Raw genomic sequence first — 20,079 nt, 5'->3', positions numbered from 1 at the left:
GGTGACATGAGAAAAATAAGAACCGTGTGCAAATCTTCGTAGAACTAAAATGATTCCACCCAGAGGATCATCCTTTATTCTGAAATATCTGCTTCTTACTCTTTTGGCGTTAGAGTTTGTTTTCTTTTATTTAATTGTTGTATGTTGTCAGGATTTGGTAATTTAAAAAATGTCCTTACTTCGCAAAATAAATTTGGCAACCAATTAAGTCTCTCCAGTTTTTTTTTTTTTGACAATTTCTTAGACCCAGAAGCCCCCTTTTACCGTTAATGAAAAGGTTTTAATTGTGGAGAAGCCACCGAGGAAACTGTACAGTGTTGTTCCATTTACCAAATGGCCACTAATTTGGCAATTTTAACTATCTGAGACACAGTTGGGGAGCCAGAAGTTGTTAAAAAAGAAGCCCTGAGCAAGCGAAGTAAGATATTACTTGGTGTATCCTTAAAGATCCTGTATTTAATTGTTAAGAAAATGCTTCCAAGCCCTCCTTCCGAGCCCATTTACCTTTATTGTAGATACATTTCTTACAAGCTCTATTATAGCGATTTAATAGTCTTAGATTTGAAGGAGAAGATATTTTGGGGAAGAAGAGTGCCCACACAGCTGGGTACTGCAAGTATAATAATAATTATTGTTATAATTAAATGATGTTTTATTAATAATACAGAACAATAACAAATACAATAACATTATCAATATTATAAAGTAGTGAAGAACAATTTTGTCATTTCAATAAAAACATCATTATGGTATATTCATCCTAACGATACTGTCATAACGAAGTAATCCGTGTTTGAGCCTTTGGAAGGTTCCTGAGTCTTGAGGATGCCTGTTGTGCTGACTGCATCACAGATCTATGCTGGTTGACATTTGTCACCTCTTGCCTGGCGCTCTCCCAAACTGCACTCTCGATCACCTCTGCCCAGCACAGGTGGAAACTCTGTCTGGTCCAAGAATGGGCACAAGCCTTTCCCTTTAAGATCCAAGCACAGCTGACACAGGCTGTGATGTTTAACCCTTTCTCTGAGTCTTGAGAATAATATGAGTGAATTGCAGGCAGAAAAGGAAGAATTCAACGGGTAGTCAGATGTCAGTGCTCCAGAGTTCATAGGTCATGCCTCCTCCCAGGGCCCATCTGCCCATGCCTCTTGGCCCAGGCCTGCAGCCACATTTCTGGGGCATGCTCACTGCCGGGAAAGCATCATTTTATGGCCTTACTGCCTCCTTCTCACCCCAGTCGAAGAAAGCAAAAACCTCTTAACATCATATTTTCTCTGAAGAGCCCTACGCCGACTGCCATGAAAACAGCCTTCTTCATTATCAAACAGAATTTACATCTCAGTTTGAAGCATCTGCTATTGGTTTAGTTCAGAGACAACCCAAGGTCAACAGATAGATTTTCCTCATATTTCGTGACTAAAAAGACTATTAAGGTCTTTTTAAAGAGATGAAGAGAGTCTGCATCAAGGAGGAGCCCTAGCTTCTATTCTGTACCGACAGCTGATTGTAATGTCACCTAACAGTGGGATCTCCAGCTTCTGTGTCTTTATGATTGGGATTATGATTTAAGCAGGAAGAAGAAAGTGCTGGGTTTTAAAAATAGCTGTTTGTCCCCTACATATCATCATCATCATCACCATCATCATAATTAATACTAATAGCAAGAATAGTCGTGTATAACATTTATTCAGCACTTCTGTGTTTGAGGCTCTGGACCAAAGAAAGCACTTTGTGTAGATTTTCTTATTTGAACCCTGATAGTGAGGGAGCTAGAAAAACTGCAGGAATTAGGTATGAGTGAACCAAGTCCCACAGCCTGAGGCTGCCTACTGTTGGGCCAGAAGTCCTCTAGACCTTGGCAATCTCTTTGCATTATTGTTGTTCAGAATAGTAATTATGCTTTCCCATTTACTCTTTCCAAATTATGTCCTGTCTCCTCTGTTTAATGAGCTTAGAAACGTGTAACATGTTTAGAAAGAAGGTACTCTGTAAAATATTAAAAACAAATGGTTAACATGTTCTGAAATGTCGGTAATTGTATCGTTGAGAATATAAATCCAGCTGCTGTGACAAAGGGGAAGCAACAGTGGCCTAAAGAAGAGGAAGCTAACTTCTTTCTTATGTTAAAAATCTGGGAAGCCCATCTGAAGGTGACATGATGCCTCCATGGTGTTGGGGACCCAGGCTCCTGCTCTGTTGTCACTCTGCTCCTCTTAACACAAAGTCCCTACCTCACGCTATAAAATGGCTCCTCCAGTTCCCTCTTTCCTGCTAGTCTAGCCAGCCAGATGGAGGCAGAGCTTAGTGGAGGCATGTCTTTCCCCTTTAAGGACCCAATGTTCAAGACTGAACACACGCCTTACACTTGCATGCTGCTGGCCAGAACCTAGTCACTTGGCCTCACTTAACGCCAAGGGAGGTGGGGCAAAGCAGTATGGGGTGATCAGGTGGCTGGCTAAAATTCAGAGATTGCATGAATAAAGAAAGAAGGGAGCGTGGATATTTGGGAATAACCAGCAGCCTCTGCTAAGTACTTACAGAACAGTCTTCTGCTACCTAGAAAATTTACTCTATAAAGAGAGTGATTTTCTAATAAACATAAGGAAATGCAACATTATGTTTTTTTTTTTTTTATTTTGAGAGAAAGAGAGAGAGCACACATGCACGAGTCGGGGAGGCGCAGAGATAGAGGTAGAGAGAGAGAATTCCAGGCAGCCTCCGCACACGAGACTCAAACACAAGACCCTGGGATCAGGACCTGAACTGAAATCAAGAGTCAGACGCTTAATCGACTGAGGCACCCACGTTCCTCACAACATTATGTTTTATTCCCTCTTTTTTATTTTCATCCTTTTCTTCCCACCTCCCGACCCCCAAAAGAGTATGTGTTCTTGGCATTGTGTAACAAGGAAGTCAAATTCACAAAACTCTCAAGTAGGAAAATGTTCAAACTTAAGCAGAAAGCGTTTTGTTTCAACACTTGTTTAAAGTCTCTTTCTAAAATGTGTTTTCACAAAAACTGTCAAAATGGCTTTGATGATTCTTTGATTGTCCAGATCTTATATTGTCTTAGAGTCATATTTTGGAACACCAAATGTAGCATGGTAGTGTGCAAGGCAAGAATAGATACCAAATAACCCTTCCTGTCCCTGTCTTCAAGGCCTCCCCTTGCTGATGGTGGGCTTGGTGCCCCACCTGTGCCTCATGGAGGAAAATGATTACACAAGCACAAAAAACAGCACCTAGGGTAGGGACTATCTCTCCTGTGGTTTTCTATTACCCTCCAGCCCCAACGCCAGGGCTGGAGCAAGGGCCAAGGTTGAGGTGCAATGGTGGGCATGAGGTGCAATGGTGGGCGTGAGGCCCTCGTGTGCTGGTTTGTGATTCCCCGCAGCGTTCTGAGTGTAACTCGGGCATGAATGCTAGTCGATGTTTCCAATTATGTTAAGAAGTAAGGGAAATGTAAACAGTGAAGTTGTATATTGGAATTCTGCTCTTTTGTTGAGAATGGGATAAACTTCTTCACGAATTTATCGTGGACGGATGATAGTTTGTCAAAAAAAATAGTTCAGTTTTTTGTGCTATTCACGGTGTCACAGCTACAAAGAAGGCACACTTTTAAGTTTAGTTTGTGTTTTTACCGTTTTCTCCATCACTCTCTCAAGTCTGTAAGTCAACAAAGTAGTAAAGTCAGCCCTAATTCATAGCATTTGCCAATTTCCAAGGTGGAGATGTTCCCAACATGGCCAGGTTCAAGGTGCCAAGATGACATCTAAGGACATGGTGTCAGTATTGATAATAAAATAGTTAGACAGTGATGAGTTTTGAGTATCTATTACCTTGTTTTGAATGTATTTTAAATTAATTCTCTGGAAGTATATATACTTTAATGTTTAATAATCACCATGTTTAACAACTTGCAATATTCCTGAAAATATAAGTCATCCTTTGTGTACAAGCCGGCTCCAGCCTCCCACTGCTCTGAGCTCCTCTATGCACATGATGCCTGTCACTGGACGTGCCATGTTTCCTCTCTCATCTGCAGGGCCGACCCCACTCCTGCTGATGCAGAGAACTTGGCCTCCTCACCAGTTTCTGTAAGAAACCCAACCACAGCAAGCATTCCTTGAAATGTGTGGTCTCTATCAAAGATTGTTAGGGTCAGAGGGTGTAGAGACAGCATCCCATTAAATAATTCTCACAGATAGATGCATTCTTCTGAATTTCCCTTTATCAAGTGTTTGTTTGTTTGTTTTCCCTTTTCTTTGTTCTCTCTCCTGGTACCCATGGAGTACCAGGTTCATCATCTCCTCTCTCAGCTTCCCTCGGTCGGGAGGAAATTAAACCATTCTTCCCTGCCCTCAGCAAAGCAGCAGCCACCCATGCCACTCACCTCTGCTCTTCACCAGTTTCAGTGGCTTCCTGGGTCCAGAGAAGAATCTGAACCCAGCACAGAGATGGTGGGAGAAAGCTCCAGCATCCTCACCCTATCTCCACCATGTTTGTACTTCTGAAAGGCCCAAGAGAGCCAGCCCATTTCCCTCCCACCTTCAAGCATCCCTTTCTTTCTTCATTGTGGTGTAGGCAGTTTATTGTATTGGGGTACTTTTATTTTCTTAGAGAAGCTCAAAGATAGTTTAGCTAGGATCTCAGATTTAACTGAAGGGCATGTTGCCAAAGCAGGCCTCCAGACCAAGGGATACTGGCCGCTCCATCTCTTAGGTGTTCAATCTCTCCTTCAAGTGCAGGGAGAAGAATGTATGGGTAGACCCAGAAACAGGCTGACTCCTAGGAATGGGATTAGGTCATTGGCTACAACCTTCTTGTTGTTGGAACTGATTTGCATTTCTAACAAGCAAGTTTTTAGACTAAAGTCTGAGGTTAAGCACAGTGAGGTATTGAGTTTTCCCTAACTCTACTCCCACAGCATCTCTTCAGAACCCTGGGGGAGTTTTATGCGGAGAAAGAGGGTGAGTCTAAAGGAGGAATGTGCCCCCAAGAAAAGCTACGGCAGGGACATGAACAAAGTTATTCTCAAGTAGGGCTGTAGAGGGGAAGGAAGGGAGGGGGAACATGATTTTTTTTTTTTTAAATATGGTATATTGGTTTCCTAGGGCCACTGTAACAAAGTACAACAAACTGTGTGGCTTAAACAATAGAAATTTAGTGTCTCACAGTTCTGGAGGGTAGAAATCCAAGACCAGTCTACACCTTGGCTCATAAAGGCCTTCTTCCTGCATCTTCACATTGTCTTCCCTCTGTACTTGACTGTTTCTGTCCAAATTTCCCCTTTTATAAGGATACAATCATATTGGATTAGGGCCTACCTTAATGACTTCATTTTAACTGATCATCAGCAAAGACCCCATTTCCAAATAAGGTCACATTCACAGGTCCTGGGAGTTAGGGCTTCAACATCATTTTGGGGGACACATTTCAACCCCTAACATCCAGTATAATAATCTTTGCCTTTTAACTAGGCATTTAGTCCATTTATGTTTAAAGAAATTACTGATAAGTTTGGGTTTAAATGTATATTTTATTTTGTGTGTTCTATTTATCTCATTCATTCTGTGCTCCTTTTACTCATCTTTCCTGCCTTCTTTTGGATTTTTTTTTTAGGTATTTAAATTTTTTTCTACTCATTGAAAGTTAACACTCTGTTTTCTATTGAATTACTATTCGGCTTGTGGCAGTATCTTTTCAGAGATTCTGCACACTTCCCTCATTGTCAGGTGGGGGTGGGGGTAAGGTGGGGCAAATTTACATCTGGCTCATGTTTATCTTGAGGTTGTAGCCCTTTGGGTGAGCCCTGAGCTCCATAGCAATTCCTGAGGCCTAGATTTCACTTATATATTGGCCTGATAATTCTTTATATATTATCAGCCCCTCTGTACTTTCATTAACCTTACATTTTATCCATTACTTGTGGTTGTTTTCAGTTGATCCAAATAACCTAGTTTTATTTTTTTTAAACATATTTTTTAAATATTTATTTTTGAAAGAGAGAGAGTACGAACAGGGGAGGAGCAGAGAAAGAGGGAGACACAGAATCTGAAGCAGGCTCCAGGCTCCGAGCTGTCAGCACAGAGCCCGACGTGGGACTCAAACCCACCAACCGTGAGATCATGATCCGAGCCAGCATCAGATGCCCATCCGACTGAGCCACCCAGGCGCTCCAAATAACCCAGTTTTCTATATTTTCAGAAATAGAATTACAAAGAAATTTAGGATGCCGCATTTCTTCTATTCAACATTCAAAATATGGCACTGACACTGGTTTTTGTCTCAAATTCTATGATGTTTTCAGAAGTAGTCTAATGTAGGCTATATACGCATTATGGATTAGAAGAGAACTTAGAAACCAACAATCTACCCAATCTAATGGCTTTGGAAGATGAAGCCGGGAAGCACTGAATGAGTTGCTCAGAGTCCCATGTGAACTGGTGGCAGACCCAAGATTCAAATCCCAGACCTAACTCTGAGCCCTGTGCTCTGGCTGTTCTCCTGCAGGGCATCAGCAATGTGTAGTTGATGACTGAAATCATGCCTGTTCTCAGTGTCCACTCTGTGGGTGAAGAAATGTGGGCGCTCTCCTTCTTGTCATGCCCTCTCTCCATACCATCAGCAATAATAATAACAAACCTTTATGAAGTTCTACTTTGCATTAGCCCTATGCTAAATGTTTACGTCTAAATCTTGTCACGTCCCTGTGAGGAGGTATTGATATCCTCACACAAGTGAGGAAGGACAGGCTCCAAAATCCTAACTGACAAGACTTAAGACAGGGTTGGTGTGTGGCTGAGCTGGACTTCGAGCACAGATTCCAATGTAGGTGCCCACGGCCACCCTGAACTTGTTTTTAAATTTTGCTTTGTTGGTTCATCTCTGCTGATGTGCAGGCAGTCCCCTAACCACACTCTCTGTCCTCGGATTACCAACTTCTTGCTGTCAATCTATGAAATGTTGCTTATTTGGTACTTTTGTTTCTGCCACGTTTGCATAGTTCTAGAAAAATACTGCAATTTTTGCATCAAACGACCCTTCCTCCGTTAGCGTCCCCTGGCCACACATCTCAGTTTGCAAACAAACCCTCCCCTCCCCCAACTCTTTCCAGTGATTCTCTAGTAAATGTCTTAGAGAAGGTCTTCCCTGAAAGACAGCTGGAGCAAGAAGCTCTTCAGGCCCTTATTTTGGATCTGTAAATGGAAAAGAAAGATGAGCTGCCCCCATATTCCATATTCCCCAGCCCTCTTTGGTGGAATCGCCAGCTGGCAGGGACCAACTCCTTACTCTTCTGCTTCACCCACCACGATACTCTACCCCAGGAAAGCACAGCCCCTCTGGCAGCCACTGGAAACCATGCCCTGGATGAGGAGTCACCACACCCGTTTGATTGAGGTTTTGAATTTCAGGTAAAGGTGCCAACTTTGCCAGCCTCCGTACAGGGTTGTTGGCTTTGAAGGTCAAGGATTAGCTCCAATATGTCAGAGCACAGCATCCTGGGCACCTAATCTTCCTCCAGTCTTATGCATCCAAGAAAGAGGCTTCTCCTCCCTTCTTCCTCTCCATTTTACCCAGTTTATTCTGCCAGATCCTGCTTTTAATACTTTACAAATAAACCATATTTTTGGAATACCTTTAGATTTACAGGAGAGTTGCAATGATAAAACAGAGATTCTCATGTACCCCACACCTAGTTTCCTCTGTTGTTAGCATTTTATATTACTGTGATACATTTGTCACAAGTAGTAAACCAATAATAATACATCATTATTAAATAATGTCCATATTTTATTCAGATTCATTAGTTTTCCTCTCTTCTGTCCCAGGACCTATCCAGGATATCACATTAACATCTTGTTGTCATGTCTCCTTAGGTTCCTCTGGGCTGTAAAAGTTTCTCAGACTTTCCTTGTTTTTGATGACATTGGCAGTTTTTAGGAGTATTGGTCAAGTGTTTTGTAAAGTGTTCTGTAACTTGGGTTTGTCTGATGTTTTCCTAATGATTAGACTGGGGTCATGGGTCTCTGGGAAGAAGATTCCAGAGGTAAGGTGCTATTCCCATCGTGCCATGTGGAGGGTGCGTACTATCAACATGGCTTATCACTGTGGATGGTGACTTGATCACCTGCCTGAGGTGGTGTTTGACAGGTTTCTCCACTGTAAAATTACTTTTCCTCATTTCCATACTGTCCTCTTTGGAAGGAAGTCACTATGTGCAGCCCACACTTAAGGAGTGAGAAGTTACACTCCACAAACCATTTGGAATATTGATGCATAGGAGGTTTGTCTCCTCCATGTGTCTCTCTAGTCAATTATTCATTTATGTCAGTATGGAGTCATGGATATTTACTGTATACTTTGAATTATAATCCATTACCCATTCTTTATTTATTGCTCATATTGTTCTAGATTTGGACATTACAAGCTCTTTTGATTGACTCACATGTTCCTATGACCTGCCCTCATCATTGTGTGTGTGTGTGTGTGTGTGTGTGTGTGTGTGTGTGTGTTACTTTATTTTCTGGGACAAGATGCCACAGGCTAATCTTGTGTATTTCCTGCCCTTGACCTAGAATCAGCCATTTCTCCAAGGAGCCTTTGTTCCTTTTATTGAAGAATGGTATTAGAAACCAAAATAGGAGCATGGTGTTTTGTTTTGTCCACCTAAAAAACAAAACACAGCAGTGGTGCCTGGGTGGCTCAGTCAGTTAAGCCTCTGACTCTTGATTTCAGTTCAGGTGATGATCTCACAGTTGGTGAGATTGAGCCCCAGGTCGGGCTCTGCGCTGACAGTGTAGAGCTTCTTTGGGATTCTCTCCCTCTCTCTCTCTCTGCCCCTCCCCTGCTCATGCTTTCTCACTGTCTCTGTCTCTAAATAAATAAATAAACATTAAAAAAAAAACCCAAACATAGCAAAACACAACAAAACAACAACAGCAACAACTAGCAATGGCAAAGACAAATGCCCTTCCAGAGGAAAGCTTGGATACATTGGGCAACAGGTAGCTCCCCATTCCACATGGGAGAGGCACTGACAGAATGGGCCCCACATCACACCAAAGGACATTCCTAGTCACTGAGCTCATTTCTGTCTTAGGAGCCCTCTAAAATCATATGTGACTCCCATTTAGGAATGTTTTTTTTTTCCTTTATGTTAGACAATGAGATAGAAATTTCAGAATGCTAACTCAAAGGTATTCCTACTGATGATTTATTCTTTTATCAAGAAGAATTTTTTTAAAGTTGTATACCACCCACAGTTGCATGAGTTTTTCTTCTTTATTCAAAAGTCCCACCGTTGTTTTAGAGGTTGGATGAATTCAGAAAGTTGGCCCTGCAACCAGCTGACTTTTTCTAATGTCTTGAATTGCTTTATCTGGGCAGAAATGACAGACAGAGGTAACAACCAGCTATAATTGTATTACTTCATTGGAGGTGGGTTCAATGAACAGATCCTTTTATAATAAATATTAACATAGCAAGCAAACATTAGGTCATGATGCTTAAATGAACAGTAAACAGTGTCTGGCAACCCAAATCTTAGCTGCCATCACTTTCTTCACCACCATCACCATCCTCCCCATCCTCTCCGTCCTCCCTGTCCTCACCATCCTCACCATCGTCACCATCGACACTATCATCATCTTTCTAGGGAAGGATCATGAGGATCTTTGTGCGATTTACTTAAAGACCATAGGCGACAAAAACGACAACCTGCCAAATCTTGCCTTTTCCCCACCAACATCATTATCTGTATGTTGGTTGGAGGGCTTTCAGCCTGTAAAGGAGGATTTAACCAGGCCCTTCCAGAGTCTGCTATCCACAGTCCTTGGGCACTGCCACCACCAGCCTCCCCATCACAAGGCATGCAGGGCAGTATATCATTTCTCGAAAGACTGTCAAAGGGACACTTCGTGCATAATCTGGGAGAACAGGCAGCGTAACTGTAACCCTGTCCCACTTAGTAGGTGAGGGAACCATGCTGAAGTCAGTCACAGCAGGTTTCTGGTCTGCTCCCTCCCACCACTAAGGTTTCTTTCAGATTGTTTTTATAGTATTTAGCAGTGTATTGCTACGTGATGGGCCCTTTAATTTTTCAAATGCTAAATGCAGAATAAGGTGAAGTCTCTGTTGTAAGTCCCACTGTGCCTTCCACGTTGCTCAGCAGCCACACCCTGTGCCCCCACTTCTCCTACCCTCCTAGTTCATTAACACGCTCTCCTCTCTCCTCACACTCAAGCTTCCAGCCTCACTGAGAAACTGGTAGCCATCAGAAGAGACCTTTTGTAAGCTCCCACCTCCACATCCACCCACCCCAGATCGAGGCCGTTATATTCTGCCTTGCAATAAAATAGATGAAAGGTCCGTGTTTCTCTCTCAGGCCTTGCCATCCCCCTCCCACGCACCCGCCTCCATTCACTAAATCTCATCCCCTCTCACCTACTCAGAGTCCTGAAGCTAGTAGCTCTGCACGCACGCCCTCGTATCATCCTTTCTTCCCTCTCGACTGGATTATTTTCATCAGTATGAATACAGGTTTCTCCCATCTCAAATACCAAAAACCTTAAAAGATTTTTAAAAACGTTTTAATTGTGGTAAAAAACACATAGCATAAAATTTACCCTCATAACCATTTCTTTTTTTTAAATTTTTAGTGTTTATTTATTTTTAAGAGAGAGAGAGAGAGACAGAGACAGAGTGCAAGCGGGGGAGGGGCAGAGAGAGGGGGAGACAGAATCCCAAGCAGGCTCCAGACTCTGACAGCTCAGAGCCCGATGTGGGGCTCAAACCCACGAATCGTGAGATCATGACCTGAGCCGAAGTCGGACACTCAACCGACTGAGCCACCCAGGCGCCCCTCATCACAACCATTTCTAAATGTACAGTTTTAGTGTTCAGTGTATTCACATTGTTGTGCATTCAATTTCCAGAACTTCACCTTGCAAAACCAAAACACTGTACCTGTTAAACAACAACTCCCCATTCCCTCCTCCCTCCAGCCCCTCGAAAGCACTATTCTATTTTCTGTTTCAATGCATTTGACTATTCTAGGCATCTTATATAAGTGGAAACATGCAATATTTGTCTTTTGTGACTGGCTTATTTCACTTAGCAAATTTCCTCAAGTCTCATGCATATTGTAGCATGTGCCAAAATTTTCTTCCCTTTCAAGGCTGAATAATATCCCCTTGTGTGGATGTATGACCTGTTGTTTACCCATTCATCTGTCAATGGACATTTATAGTTGCTTCCTCGTGGACTGTTGTGAATAGCGCTGCTATGAGCATGAGTATCAAATACCTCCTGGCTTTCAATTCTTTTGGATATAGACCCATAAATTGAATTGCTGGGTAATTCTATTTTAAATTTCTTGAGGAACTACTATACTGCTCCATTTTACATTACCACCAAGTGTTCTGATTTCTACACATCCTTGCCACTATTTTTAATCTTTTATTTTTATTTGTTTTTGATAGTAGCTATCCTAATGGATGTGAACCATTTGATCTGACTTTTCTTTCTTGCTACTGCTAATTTTCGGCTCCCCTTTCAGACAGGCCTCCTTGAAAGAGTTGACTTTACCTCCTGATCCCAATGCTTCTCTTCCCATTATTTCTTGAGCTAATTCTAATCAGTTCTCATCCCACCCACTGTACAACCACCTCTCTTGCTGAGAAGTTGCACATCTAAGGGCCACTTCTAGTCTTGTCGGATCAGAGCTTTTGACATGACTGATCACCCTCTCCTTTGTGAAACACTTTTTACATTTGGCTCCCACAAGGCCATACTCTCCCAGTTGTCTTTCTGCCCCACTGGATGTCTTTCCTGTTTGTTTGTTTGTTTGTTTTTTAATTTTTTGGGGGGTGCCTGGGTAGCTCAGCTGGTTAAACGTCTGACTTCAGCTCAGGTCATGATCTCGTGGTTCGTGAGTTCAAACCCCGTGTCAGGCTCTGTGCTGACAGCTCAGAGCCCGGAGGCTTCTTTAGATTCTGTGTCTCCCTCTCTCTCTGCCCCTCACCCACTCATTCTCTCTTTCTCTCTCTCAAAATAAATAAAACATTTAAAAAATTAAAAAATTTTTAACGTTTATGTTCATTTTTTGAGAGACAGAGAGAAAGAGAACATGAGCAGAGGAGGGGCAGAGAGAGAGAGAAAGACACAGAATCTGAAGCAGGCTCTAGGCTCTGAGCTATCAGCACAGAGCCTGATGCAGGGCTTGAACTCACAGACCATGAGATTATCGTGACCTGAGCTGAAGTTGGCTGCTTAACCAACTGAACCACCCAGGCACCCCTTTCCTGGTTTGTCTTGCTGGTTCCTCCTCATCTTTCCAATACTTTTCATATTGCAGTTTTGCAAGGCTCAGTGCTTAGATTTTTCTCTTCTCCATCTATACACTCCTTCCATGTTATTCTCTGATGATCTCACTCATTATCATGGCCTTAAATGTCAACTCTGTATTGGTGATTCTCAAATTAAATCTCCCTTTAGACTTTCCCCCAGAATTCCATACTCTAGTACATGCACCTGCCTACTTAACATCTCTACTGGCATGTATGCATCATAAACTTGACATGTCCAAAACCAGCCTCTGGTCTTCCCTAGTCTGTCCCCCCATCCCGCAAACCTGTTATTCTATCTACAGCCTTCCTAGCTCAAACCTTGGAGTCATCTTTGACTTCTTTCTCTCTCACACACACCACAGTCAGTGTGTCAGTAAGTCCTGCTGGTTCTACCTTGAAAATCTATGCAGAGTCTGTCTACTTCTCATCTCCTCCACTGCTATTAACCTAATCCAATCTACCGTCATCTCTCATCTACTCTGGATTAGTGGCCTCCTGCTTTTGTCCCTTTTATCTCTCCTCAAAACAATAGTCAAATTGTTAAAATGTTAGTTTAGATCCTGTAGTTTCTCTGCTTTAAAGAGCTCAGGGTAGCGGCACCTGGATGGCTCAGCCTATTAAGTGTCCGACTCTCGATTTTGGCTCAGGTCATGATCTTGCAGTTGTGAGACTGAGCCCATGTTGGGCTATGCACTGAGCACAGAGCCTGCTTGGGATTCCCTCTCTGCCTCTGCCCCTCCCCAGCTCACGTGCATACATGCTTTCTCTGTGTCTCAAAAAATACAATAAAATACAATAAAATGAAATACAATAAAATACAATAAAGCACAATAATAAAATAAAATAAAATAATAAAATAAAAAGGAGCTCAGAGTAAGTCAAAGAACTTACAGTGTCCTGCAAAGCCCTGTGGTTTCACCTTTCCAGTCTCACTATTGCTTCCCTATGTTGCACAAACCCTCCAGGCATGCTTTTGTTTCGGGACCTTTGCACTTGATATTCTCACTCACTGGAATATTCTTCCTATGGACACTGGTATGACTTGCTCCCTCATCTCCCTGGAATCTTTGTGCAATGTCACCCAAGAAGTGCCTTAACCACCCTATTTTAAAACTTCAGTCTAGGGGTGTCTGATTTCCTCAGTTGGTTGGGCATCCAACTCTCGATTTCAGCCCAGGTCACGATCCCATGGTTGTGGGATAAGATCCCACGCTGTCAGCACAGCACAAAACCTGCCTGGGATTCTTTCTGTCCCTCTCTCTGCCCCTCCCCTACCTGCGCGCGCTCTCTCTCTCAAAAATAAACATTTAAAAAAATAAATAAGATTTTAATCTAAAGTATAACTCAATTACACTCTATTCCCTTTTTCTCTTTATTTTTACCTCCAGCTATTATCACCTTTTAATATACTATATCATGTACTTTATTCCATTTGTTGTCTATTTACCCCCAACAGAATGTCAGTTCCATGAGGGCAAAGACGTTTGTCTGATTTGTTCCCTGTTGTATCCCTAGTAACTAGAAGAATGTCTGGCTTGCAATAGACACTCAATACATATTTGTTGAGTGAATACATGAATAAATGTAGAATGAGTGCATAATTAGCAGTAGGAAACTGTTTTTTCAAGACTGTCATTATTATTCTATCCTAAAAATCCAGGAAGCAAGTTAGGATATGGGTGGGGTCGGCCTATATATTTACAACAAAATACACACCCTTGCTACTCAAAGTGTGGTCCACAGACCAGCAGCATCAGCACTGCCTGGGAAATGCAGAACCTTAGTTAGGCCCCACCCCAGACTTCCTGAATCAGAATCCATCCACATTTTAATAGGACCCTCCAGGGGACTGAACCTTAAAGTTGAAAGGCAGTGGAGCAGTGGCCCCCAACCTTAACTATGTATTGGAATCATCTGAGTACATGTTACAACTCCTGATGCCTTGGTCTCACCCCAGAGATTGATTTAATTGGTCTGTAGTAGAGAACAGACACAGGTCAGTGGTGAAGAGGTGAAGTGACTGAATTATTCATTATTTTTTTGGTGGAGAATGAGGATTAGAAGATTTTCTGTCAAATCTTGGTATAGAGAGTGACTTGTTGGCATTGACATAATCAACCAACCAGTCATCTCCATCTGATTTCATAACAGTAAATTTCAATTCCTCATTTGTGATTTCAAATGAGACCTTCAAGGCGGCGGCTTCTCACTACCCGACAATACAGTCATATCCACACTCGGGCCGCCCTTGACAGTCTCCACTGCAGGAAATAAACACTGAGCAGTATGTAAGCCCCTTGGAGGAATGTCTTCTGCTCTCTTTTCCAGCAGGATCCAGTGATCTTTGAGAGCAGAAAGCTCAGCAGAGACTGAGGAGGGATTCAGGGTCAGTCTCGGGGTGGCTGTTGGGAAAGCCCTGACCACATAATTCTAGGTATTTGCAGGCTGGGAATTCTCTACCCTGCGCCCTGCACTCAGAGAGCTTACACGCTTCAACGGTTCCTACCTCTTGTGTTCCCACACTCACTGCCTGACACAATCATTTCCTGGGTGACTCCAGTATAAGGGTGGGGTGCAGAGCTGACCTCTGAGTGTGACCCCAAACATGAATCTTGAACATGAACTTGAATCTGAAGTTCCTTAGCTGCACAATAAAAAGGCATGGAAACATGATAGAGTAGCAGTGGCTAATTGACATCCACGAATAATTTGGGGCAAGTGTAGGGAGCATTTCCAGATTTTCCTTGACTAAGTGGGCTCTGTCTTGCAGCTCAAGTCTCGGGTTCTTATGACTCCTTTAGCCCTCTCGCCTCCGCGGAGCACACCGGAGCCCGACCTCAGCTCCATCCCTCAGGATGCAGCCACCATACCCAGCTTGGCCGCCCCACAGGCTCTCACAGGTATGTCAGCCGAATGACCTCTAAGGCTGTGATGGTCAGCCAGCCATCTAGCCGTTACTTTGTGAACTGGAGAGCTGCCACTGGGATAGCTCTAATGAAGGATTTAGTGTGTTAGCTGGCAGGCAGGACAACCAGATTTCTCTGAGAATATTAGTTTAAGTGTCTCACAGGTAGGATTACTTGAAACTTGGTTTTCAATGCATCTCAGGTTCAGGTGGTTGCCTTGGGGTGGGACTAGAAAGAGTGGTGTGGTGGCCTGGTGTTTTATTTTCAGAGCCAGGTTTACTTTCCACCGAGAGTGACCCTGCCCACCTTGAAGAGTTTCCATCTCTGTGTTCGTGCTTCCAGATCCCCTAAGGACCCTAACTTCTCTTAACCCCACCTGGTGGCTCCAATCCAGTCAGAGTAGAGCTCAGTCCAGTCTTTCTCATGGGGTGTCCATCAACAAAGAGTTCCATCATGAAAGTACCAGCAGCAGGATGGCGTCTCTCTCTCTCACACACGCATAAACTGTCCTCATCACAAGCCATCCCTACTCCTGTCCCACTTAAATCCATTCAATTCCCTCCCATTACTTTTAGGTGAAAATCAAACTTAATTTGGCCGATGGAACCCTGTGGTACATGGCTCTCCTTTCAGTCCCTAGAAGTGCCCCCCCCACCCCTACCCCATAGGATTTCAGCATATTGCCTTCCTTCTATCTGGAATGACCTTCCCGCTGGTCACCCTACTCCTCCCTTGTATCTCAGTTCAGGCATATCTTGCTCCAGAAAACCTTCGCTGACTCCTGCCAGGGTCCCCAGGATGGGCCCTCCTAGCACTTCCCTAGTGTCTCTCTCGAAGCCGTGGTCCCACATGGCTTCCTGTGGAGCTCTGAGTAGCTCTGCCTCCCCAGCTGGGCCCAAAGCTCTGGGAAGCCAGGGACTGTGTGAATCTAGTTCACCATTTTCTCCATAGGGCCCATTTAGCACAGTGCCTGGCATGAAGTTCCTAGATATCCTTAATCATCTGGGATGAGTTCAAGGGAAGGCAGCCTGGCGGAGCAGAAAGAGCACAGGCCTTGACATCAGAAAGTCTTGAGTCCCTGTTGTACCACTGGTTACACTTTAGACTTTAGAACAGCGATCCAACCTTTTAAGCTTTGGTTCCTTCATTAGTAAAGAAGTAATCATTCCCCACTCTCAGGCCCATCTTGAGAATCAAACAAGATAAAGTGCACAAAGTGCCTGGAATAGAGTAGATGCTTAACAAAAACTTTCTTCACCTTTGTTATTACTGTTTCATCCTTTCCAAATCCTATTGTTGTCCCCTTAATGTCCCTTTTCAACGCTGCTTTGCACTAATAGCCCCCAAAGTAAGTTCCTCATACCCTGGGATGAGGGTGGAGACAGCCAAGGAGTTGTTAACATGGAGAAGAAACTATGACACCTACTATTAATATTTACTTAAAAATTTTCTATTTCTTGGTTATGTTTTAAAATGCATGCGGTATATTAAAATAGCCAAGAATGTATATAACCTATAAAAAAAAAAAACACTTTTTGGGGCATGTGATCCAAATTTGTTTACTGATGAGGTATATTACTTTAAAAGTGTGGGGACCATTGGTTGGGCTTCCCTCAACGGGCAGCTGAGTATTTAAAAGCTCTGAGATTATAAATAGCACTCTCCTTAAAACTTCACTGAATATATAGTCTTTGGATAAGCAGCCGCGTCTTAATTTTCTGATTCACCGAAGGTTAACAACAACAACAACAAAATTGGCAAACATTACATGTAAGCTTAACAGCTCCTTTGGAGGAGAAGGGAAGATTTTGGTGTGTGCATTTTCAGTATGGAAACACATTTATACACATGGTCCACATGGGTCTCCATTATTGTCTGTGATTCAGATTCGAGTACATCACAGGGGACCAACCTGTCTATCTGTTCCCAACCAAGAGGTTCTCTTGAGAGCAAGCCTCTGGCAGTTGGGAGTGATTGGCTCTTTTCCCCCTTTTCCTTCTTACATTGGGAAGAATCAGTCCCACTTTTGTTCTTCTCAGCCTTTCCCAAGGTGAGGGCCAAGGTGGCATGGCTGAGGCATCCTCCATGCACACAGGAGCAGCCGCCTGGCCTGATCCCCCTGATGCTGAGGGCTTCATGGCTCTGTTTCCACAGTCTGCCTCTACATCAACAAGCAAGCCAACGCAGGGCCATACCTGGAGAGGAGGAAGGTGCAGCAGCTCCCTGAGCACTTCGGGCCCGAGAGGCCGTCGGCAGTCTTGCAGCAGGCCGTGCAAGCGTGCATTGACTGTGCCCACCAGCAGAAGCTTGTCTTCTCCCTGGTCAAACAAGGCTATGGTGGTGAGATGGTATCAGGTAAGGCCCGGGGGCACGTTTTATGAGAAGGGACGTGGGTGTCTCTCTGAAGATGGAAGAGGTCATATTCAGGCTTGGGGGACAGTGGCTGTGGCCAGGGTCTGTCTTCCATCCACTGGGCTCCAGGGGCCTTAGGTTAGCTTGTGTGCTGACGGCCTCTCTCTGGGCTTGAGGAGAAGATGCTTCCAGACTTCAGTAAGAATCCTCACCTTTAACTCTTCTCTCACCCACGCCCCCGCTTCCAGCTCATCGGTAAATCCTATTGCTCTAACTTCAAAATATATCCAGAAGCCAGCCATGGTTCACCACTTACAGCAGCTACTCTTGTTCTTTAAAAATCGAAGCCAGGGGCGCCTGGGTGGCGCAGTCGGTTAAGCGTCCGACTTCAGCCAGGTCACGATCTCACGGTCCGTGAGTTCGAGCCCCGCGTCAGGCTCTGGGCTGATGGCTCAGAGCCTGGAGCCTGTTTCCGATTCTGTGTCTCCCTCTCTCTCTGCCCCTCCCCCGTTCATGCTCTCTCTCTGTCCCAAAAATAAATAAACGTTGAAAAAAAAAAAATCGAAGCCATAGCGTGCCCCTCCTCTGCTTTGCACCCTCAATGGCTCTCATGTCACTCCAAGGAAAAGCCCATGTCCTTATGACGACCCAGAAGCCCTATGTGAACTGGTCCTGGCTACCTCTTTGATCTCCCAGTCGCTTCTCTTGCGTCCTCACTCTGCTGCAGCCTTGCTGGCCTCCTTGCTGTTCCCCCTGTTATCCTCCAACCATGCTCCTGCCTCAGGGTCTTTGCACCTGCTCTTCTTTCTGGAATGTTCTTCCCCCAGCTGTCCATGCTTGACTTGCTCCTGGACTTCCTTCAGGGTTCTACTCAAATACTGCCTTATCCAGGAGACCTTTTCTGAACACTTGGTCTCAAATATCAGCCCATGTCACTATCTATTCTTCCTTGCTCTGCCTCATTCCTTCTTCATGGTACATATCACCATGCAGGGCAGTGGGGAAGCTCACGGTCTCAAGCCCCTCTTATGGGGTGAGTTGTTTTTTGTAAAAGCCCTTCAGGGTCAATCCCTTCTCCCATTGTTACCACCATCCTCCAGGTTCATCCCTGCCCCAACAGCTTCCAGAGGGAGTGGCAGTTGTCACCTAAGGTGAGAGGCAGAGTTGGGAGTGCTGCCCTCTTCATATGTTTGGCTGTAGAGGCTCTTTCTGCCTTACCCAAGTCTCTAAACAATCATTATTACCACCTGCCCTTAAGCCTCAGAGCACCACCCCTTTGCAAATGTCTTGACTCCAAGGGCACAGCATGGTGTCTTCTTTGGCCCAGCATCAAGGCCCTGTCCTCTGTATCACCAGGGAATAGGTAAAGACTCTCCAGCAACGGGGTGGTGCAGATGACCCTGCTGGCCAAGAGTAGGTCAGGGGAGAGGGGCATCTAATATCGCTGTGTCAAGAAGAACCCAAGCAGGGACATTTTACTTAACTTGAGATCCCCAGGGCTTGGAGGTGAGGAGGTTGTCTAACCAGTTTCCCCAGCTGTGATTGGTTCTGCCCACCTTCCGGAGCTCCCTCTGGGCAGGAAGGGGGGTCTGACTTGCTGGTAACTGACTAAAATAGAACTTGGCAAAGTCCAGTGCATGTGGCTGACCCAGAGTGACTTTTAAGAAACTTTGGCAGAGGCAAGCAGAGACAAGAGGAAGAAGTACCGCATCAAGAGAGGGTAGGAGGAGAGTCTTCTTGTCAGCCTTCTGAGATCCCACTGGCCACTGTGGTATTTTTCTGAGAGCCAGGTTCTCAAACTTGGGCTCCCTCTGAGGTTTAGAGCCTTGTCCTTTTCCTTGCTGAATACCAGGACTCAAGACACAGACACAGTGCTAAGAGAAAATTCTTCCCGTACTGTGTGCCCACCCTCTTCAGCGAATTCCATCCCACTGAGTTTTTCATGCCCCCTCCCCCTAAGCTGGGACAACTGAGCCCATTTTCCCTGCTCTCCTGCTTAGCCCTTCTGTGGCCTCAGGGGCCTTGGCACTGGGGAGCAGGTTCTGCAGTGCCTGGCACAAAACAAGCCCGGGAAGAGCCCTGCCAACTTTCCCTTGGCTGAGGGATTCCCAGGAAGTCCAGAGCTGAGCACTCAGTCTTGGTGTCTTGGAGAATGCAGTAGCACCAGGGGACTCTTCATGCTTCCTCCTTGAGGTGCCAGAGCAGCAAGGGGGTCCTTCATGTTACTGAGGGCAAATATGGAAGTTCAGCAAGCTGTGAGAGGGGCCCAAGGATAAATAGACTCTCCCACTTTCCACCTCACCCTTAGGGCACTGCTTTCTAAACATTCCCATGGCACAACACAGAAAATGGTGACATTGGTGCTGGCACATTGGGCTGAAGGAACCAGACTGCCATGGGCGGGCCTTGGGCCAGCTCAAGGGCTAAGAGAGCAGTATTGCATGCCCTGCCCGAGCCATGCTATCCCAGAG

At 44.5% G+C, this 20,079-nt stretch overlaps 1 protein-coding gene across 3 annotated transcripts in view; it reads left to right on the top strand.

The window, feature by feature from the left end:
• The window catches only part of SCML4 (Scm polycomb group protein like 4), a 124,248-nt gene that overhangs the window by 59,858 nt on the left and 44,311 nt on the right, over positions 1–20,079 (top strand). For all 3 annotated transcript variants that reach the window (XM_045499195.1, XM_045499196.1, XM_045499197.1), the window contains 2 exons: positions 15,121–15,250; positions 17,411–17,611. In XM_045499195.1, the coding sequence (XP_045355151.1) occupies positions 15,121–15,250; positions 17,411–17,611 (331 nt within the window). The remainder of the gene's footprint in view (positions 1–15,120; positions 15,251–17,410; positions 17,612–20,079) is intronic.

Source organism: Leopardus geoffroyi, chromosome B2 (assembly GCF_018350155.1).
Source record: "Leopardus geoffroyi isolate Oge1 chromosome B2, O.geoffroyi_Oge1_pat1.0, whole genome shotgun sequence".
NCBI classification, from domain to species: Eukaryota; Metazoa; Chordata; class Mammalia; order Carnivora; family Felidae; genus Leopardus; species Leopardus geoffroyi.
This window is presented reverse-complemented; position numbering and strand designations above follow the sequence as displayed.